General features: G+C 36.3%; 1 protein-coding gene across 1 annotated transcript in view; it reads left to right on the top strand.

Annotated features, from left to right (window-relative positions):
- The window catches only part of TOPAZ1 (testis and ovary specific PAZ domain containing 1), a 43055-nt gene extending 37628 nt beyond the window's left edge, over positions 1-5427 (top strand). Inside the window, exons 16-20 of the mRNA XM_019474473.1 lie at positions 124-289; positions 1170-1334; positions 2394-2597; positions 3698-3881; positions 5214-5427. Of these exons, the coding sequence (XP_019330018.1) occupies positions 124-289; positions 1170-1334; positions 2394-2597; positions 3698-3881; positions 5214-5427 (933 nt within the window). The remainder of the gene's footprint in view (positions 1-123; positions 290-1169; positions 1335-2393; positions 2598-3697; positions 3882-5213) is intronic.
- Positions 5428-6471: the final 1044 nt, after the last annotated feature.

Genomic DNA, 6471 nt, shown 5'->3' with positions numbered 1-6471 from the left:
CTGATGCCTATAAATCTGTATCACCAAATTAAATCTGCTGTATTTTGTATAAATATACTCTGTGTTCACTGATATCATTGCTTTCTCTGACCTTCCCCCTTTCCCTTCTCCCTCTTATGCTAGGGAAGGAAGGTTTTGGATAAATTGCATGAGCTACAGATACATTTTACAGTCTTGAAAGGACTTACAGGTGCAGAGAGGTTAGCATCAAGATGTCAAATTGTTAATAAAGCTGCAGAAATTTTTCTTAAAACTGGAAGTTTGGATGGAGCTACATGGGTATTGAAAGGTAAGCTTGTCTTATAAAAAACTAAGTTTTGACTTAAATTTGAACAGTCCCCTTCAACAGATTCCAGATAAAAGTTACAAGCTGGTCTATGTTATTAAATAAAGTTAATAATACTGGGACAACAAAAATAAAATGTAATCCATCTTACTGGTTAGTATTCTTCTTGATATGTATAAGATATATTATGACTAATAGCCAAATTTTTTCAGAAGAGTTTTCACAGTAGTCTGCCATCAACACCATTCTACTCAAAAGCCTACCATAATAAGGGAGGGGTGCAGCTTGGAAAGTGACCCTGCCCCATGTACATTTCCTTTGAGCCAGGTGACATGCAGTGTCAAAAAATTTTCAGGCTTGGGTCAATACAGTGTTTCTTTACCCCTCACAGTATCCACATTTAGTAAAATAGCTTTACAATAGTACCATATTTCTGCAATTAAATACTGCATAGTTACTGGCTTTTTGGAATTCTGATCTGCTGAAAAGAGAAGAAACTCAGAAGTAGAAACAAAAATAGAAGGTGTTCTGTAAAGTAATATTGAGGATCTAAAATTTGCTATTCAGTTTTACATATGTACATAGGTATATACATATTTATATACATATTTATATACATATATATTTATATATGCCACTGACAGTCCATTTTACTACGATGATAATTTAATAAAAGGCTTTATTTACAATATAAAGGTTCAGAGAATCCATCTGAGAAGTACTGGTGATAAGGAATGAATTATTAATAACTAAAACTGCATTTTCTGTGAAATTCTGAAATTTGTTTTCTGCTACAGTTTACATTATATTCTTAATGGCCAAAAGTCTCAGCATCCAGCAGTTTCAATTCATAGAAATAACACTGCACTGTTGTTTGCCACAGAGTCAGATTGGACCACAAACGCACCATTGTGGCCCTGTGATAAAATGGACATCCTCAGTCGACATAATCTGTTATGTACACTAGTGCACAAATACTTGAGGAAGAGTTTATACAGGCAGGCATTTGAAGTTCTGCAGAACTTACCAGGTTTTCAAAATCATTCTGGTAAGTAAAGAAAAAGGTACTGTGTTAAGAGCTAAAAATTTAACAGATGATTCTGTACTGTTCTTTTTTGTTTGTTTTCCGGCTAAAATTTGTTGAAGAAGTAAGATGGTTTTAGACAAGCCCATTTTTTTTTTCCAAAGAGTGTAGTATCAGTTAAAATATGTATTGTACTCTGCAGCTCTTGCTGCACGCATGCTGAGTTCGTACACCTGCCCTCTTTTTCCAGTTGGCTCAGTTACAGGGCAACAGGAAAGACTCACCAAATTTTTAAGGATCTTACACAGTCTATACAATAAGATAAGATAGGGATATCATTGGGGTGATTCATTTTATCCTAGCTTCAGATGAATGCATTGGTTTTTTCCATAACTGAGCTAGCTAACCTAGGCTTCTTTTACATACCATGTTAAGAACTGAGTGCTCTTTTGGGCTCAATTTATCTGAGAAATTTTGGATGTGGACTTCAAGATGAGATGCATAGTTACTTAGGCTCCACTGAGGAGGAGACCTGAGCTGATTCCTGTGTGTAGGTCTCGGTATTGCCAATGTGTGCTTCTAGGTATGTTAGGAGAGCTTAGCTGGAAGACCATCTACTTAGAGAATCCTAAAAGGATCTAGTCCTTTGAGGCATGAGGTGAATACAAGGCTGCTCAGTCCTTGAGCAGGGGGACAGTTGAGAGGAAGCGGACAGTTCAGAGTAAGAGTAGAAGCAGAACTTGAAGCACCAAGGTGATTTTTATTGGTGCAAATTTTAAGTCTGAGAGATCAGGTGAAGATTGTATTTATAGGCTTGGGCAAGTGAATATATTTTTATCTGATCCTCTTGGTTTTGGCAGCAAATTATTACTTGGACCTTAACACTTCTCTTTCACAATGTGAATGAACTAACTGTATGAAAAGACTTTTGATGAATAAAGCATTATCATAAGTTATCTCAACCTTGTTCCATTTTGCTGATAGAAGCAAGAGTCCTGATTTAGGTACTGATTGAGAAGCGATTCTTCAATTAGATTTGCATTTGACTTAATTCGGTAGTTAATATTCTTCATTTCATTTCAGATACTGTAGATGTTTCTCAGTACAGCTGCCTTTTTAACAAGCTGATAAATGCCTGTTTTGAGAGCAAGAACCTTGGGGTCTCATCTTCTGCAGTAGACTTCATGCTTTCAAAAAACATAGCTATTGATTTTTTTTTACTTAGAGGATTAATCACAGCTTTGGGAAGAAGTTCTTTGTGGTCTAAAGCTAGGACCTATTACAAAAGTAAGTTGCTTCTTCAACAATATCTTTCCCTTATGTTCTTTGGATAAACATATGCTCATAACAGCTCAGTATGTTGGGGAGAAATGGGTAAGAGTATACTTTGTAAGAAGAAAACAGTACTTCCTGTGTCACTATCAGGAATTTATTTGTAACCAAAATATTTATTGGGAAACAGTGACAGTCGAAAATATGAATCAGTGCATACTACCTGGCATGAAATAAATGTAATTCTGATAAAATTAATTTTTTACATTCAGTTTCAGAATTTCAAAAATGTGAACCGTGAAATGGTTAAAAAGTGCATCATCTTCACTTTTTAATCTAGGCAAATTAGATTTCTTTATACTTCTGTTTAGAGCTGTGGTGGTAAAATTATTAATGTTTAAGATTTGAGAGGTCTGGCTAAGAAGTTTATCCTAACTAAAAGAAAATTCCTTTCAACTAAAAGCTAACAGTCTGTGACTGTTTTCAACTCCCCACTTCTGAGCTAGGATAATACTGGGTGTGCCATTCTGATAGGGTCCACCAAGAGCCATCTCTCCATATTGGCACGTTATTTACTGTTTGGTTCCGTCTTAGAATTGTGGCGGTTAGCAAGCTACTTAAGCAGTCCATCCCTCCCGGGATGGATACTTGGCTTTGCTGAGATTGAAATGATTGTTTTTCCTCACCTCTTTTTTTTTTTTCTTAAATGCTATATAGGTTGGGTCTCTGGGATCACTTGGCAGAGGACAGGGGAGCAAAGGGGGAGATGCTGTTCCAATGTCCTCTCACTGTGATCATAGTTAATAAAGCTTCTGTCTGACCTGTTCTAAATTGTACTTGGGTTATTATGCACTTGGGGTCCCTGGATTTCTGACAGAGCTTTTTAATCATCGCTGATAATATTAATTGATAAAAATAACATTTTACAACAGTGAATATTATGAGGGAATACTATTTGCTGTGTTCTCAAATCAGGCCACTTCACAGGTGAAATAGTAAAATCCATTAAGAGTTTGGGGTTTTTTTTTCCACATTCTTAGCCACATACTGAAGAAAACAGATCTATGTTCAGTATCGGTAATCCTAATTCCTTATGTTTCTGCATTTACTCTCAGGTGCTTTATCATTGGGTTGCTACCCACCACTGCAGGGAAATTTATATCACAAGCTTTTGATGATTCCGTCTTACCTGTCTGAGGTTGAGATGCTGTTGGCCATTGAAATATTTCTTGTTTCAAATGCCAGTGATATTCAAAGCCCAATGGCTACTAGTCAGACTCTTCAAGTAATACTGAAAAGGTTTGCTGTCAGATATGTACCATTTTGATTGTATTTATCCGTGTGATCATGTAATTAATGACAGATCCTATTTTCCATTGGCTGGGAAAGAGAATGCTTAGTTTTAAACTTGTGTTTAATCGTTGTTTCTAAACTGGTTATAGAACAGTAAATGTTTGGGGGGTTTTTTAATTATTTTTAGTTTTACATGTGTGTAGCAGAAAAGTAATTGTTCCAGAGTGATACTGGCCTGTGTTCCCTAACTGAATGTGTCTACCACACTAAGAGTGTACTCTGTTTTCAAAAACAGGATAGCTTGATATCTTGGTGTATAGATTCTTGTGTTGTGGTTAAACAGTGGAGTAGAAGGGCACAGCCAAAACGTTACTCCTTTCAAAAAGCAACTCTAACATTTCTTGGCTGTTTTTTGGAAAGTGCATGAAGCCATTTTAGTTGATTTTCTTTATAGGGGATATCTCAGTATTAAATCTGTTAGGTTTTTTTTCCCCTTTCTGTGAGACTTAATATCTTCAGATAAAAATGTGTTTTGTTGTTTTTTCCTTTTGTCCATAAACCACCAACCACTGTCACTAGATTATATACTTATAATTTATTTTTCAAGACCCTATTTTCTCTGAGATTGACTGGCTCAGCATCAAGATGTGAAACTGCATAGAAAAGCTACATTTGTTAAGAAGGATGAACAGGGGCACCTCAAACTTGAGTACTCTGTCTTCCTTCCTCTCTACCCTTCCCAAGGAATACATCTCTTATTTTGTTCTTTTGATACATGAGAAGTTTTTTCTCTCTTGTTTTCATGTGTATGTTATTGTACCTCTGCTTGTTTGCTTAAGTTCTGCGTAAGTTGCTTAAGTTAAGCGTAAGTTCTGCTCTTGCAAAAACGTAGGCATGTCACTTAGGCATATCCTTATTCCAAAAGTGATTACATGCCAAAAATGAGTAATCCTTTTGGATTCAAGCATGCATACATGAATTCGTGCTATATCCAGTTCATAAAATGGTTTACATTCCTTTACTGAAGTTTCCAGCCAGAGTCAAACATTTTTTCATGTAACGTGCTGTGAATATTGCAGACCTACTTTGCACTGGCATTAAATCCTATTACTTTTCATTACTGTAAAATATGTTAAAAAGATACTTTTTCTAAGTTTTTAATTCTTCAGAATAATCAGCTAAAATTTGTCAAGAAATTAACATAATCTGTTATAAGTGAAGTGAACACAAGGCACTATTTTAATGTTTTTGTAATCTTGTTGCTAGTATAAAGCATCAGGCAAGTGACACAGGGCCTGTATGGTACCTAATTTTGTATTTGTGAAAATTCACTTACAGATGTGAAGATCAGACAGTTCAGAATAACAGGGACTATCAAGCAGCAGTGGAGAGACTGATCCTGGCTGCTCGTGTATCTGATCCAAAGCTTTTTCTTAAGCATATGACAATGAATGTTAATATGGAAGAAGTTTACAGCTTGGAGCTTACATCTGCTCTAAAATGGCTTCAGGAGAATATGAAATGGGCTGGGAAGGTCTGGCTGTTTCAGTAGTCATTAAATAGTAAAGACTTTTGGTTTTTAATGGTTAAAGCAATCATTGTTGAAAACAATACAAATTAATAAAGGCAGTTCCCACCGTGTTCAGACTGTGCCTTACTGATTTACAGCAAGGCTTCAAACTCAAGTTGTGTTTTTAAATACTTATATTGATGATAATGCAGATAGTAGCACAGAAAGAGTAATTTTCTCCCTAACTATATAGATTGTCACACTGACTTACATACATGTTTTGTAATGGCATCATTAGATAATGAGGAAGCTGCAGCCTCAGAACCTGCATTCTCCTTTTTTACAGAGAATCTAGCACTGTTACTCTTCTCCCAGCAGGTGATAGTATGTAAGTGCATTGATTGAGTGTATCTACTGTTCTTAAGTGAGACGTTTTCCACATTGGTTCACAGTCTGTAGAAGTAATACACGTTTCCTTTTGTCTTCCTCACAGTATCTTGTGAGGATATTGTCCCATCTGTGTGCCCCTTAGATCTTAATTTCCTTACTCCAAAAACCCAGTAAAAAGCACTGAGGATAAAATAACTTCAAAAACATTTGAGACATGCCTGACTTAGGATACCTTCCTTCACAGAACTGAGAGAGCCTACACAAGTTGCTCACAGCTGAAGGTTTAGTTGTGTCTTGATAATAACTTGTATATGGCTTCACATTTGTGTATATGCATACTTCCACTGAAAAGGAAAACTTGCTTTCTCCCTTGATTGTGCTCTTAGAGGGAAGTGGTTTTGTCCATTTTTTAGTTTCTGCCAACTGCATGATGAGATGGAGGCTTCTAGCAAGCTGGTTCTAGCATTCTTGGTTCTTCAGGAATTCTTCTTTTTTCCACCTGCAAATCCTGAATCAGATTCGGAGCATGAATTGCTTAAGTCACACTTCATCTACTGATCTGCAGCCTGAGTAAGAAGAACCAAACATTTCATATCAGAAAACTCTTTGTGGCAAATCAATGGGACCTCTGTCAAAGTTGATACTTGCCTGAGCTCCCCACTTCTGTAGTGTTAGTTTAGATCTCCAGTACCAACC

This window comes from Aptenodytes forsteri, unplaced genomic scaffold, assembly GCF_000699145.1.
Source record: "Aptenodytes forsteri isolate BGI_AS27 unplaced genomic scaffold, ASM69914v1 Scaffold9, whole genome shotgun sequence".
In the NCBI taxonomy this organism is placed as follows: domain Eukaryota; kingdom Metazoa; phylum Chordata; class Aves; order Sphenisciformes; family Spheniscidae; genus Aptenodytes; species Aptenodytes forsteri.
Note: the sequence above shows the minus strand (reverse complement) of the source record. Positions and strands in the feature narration are given on the sequence as shown.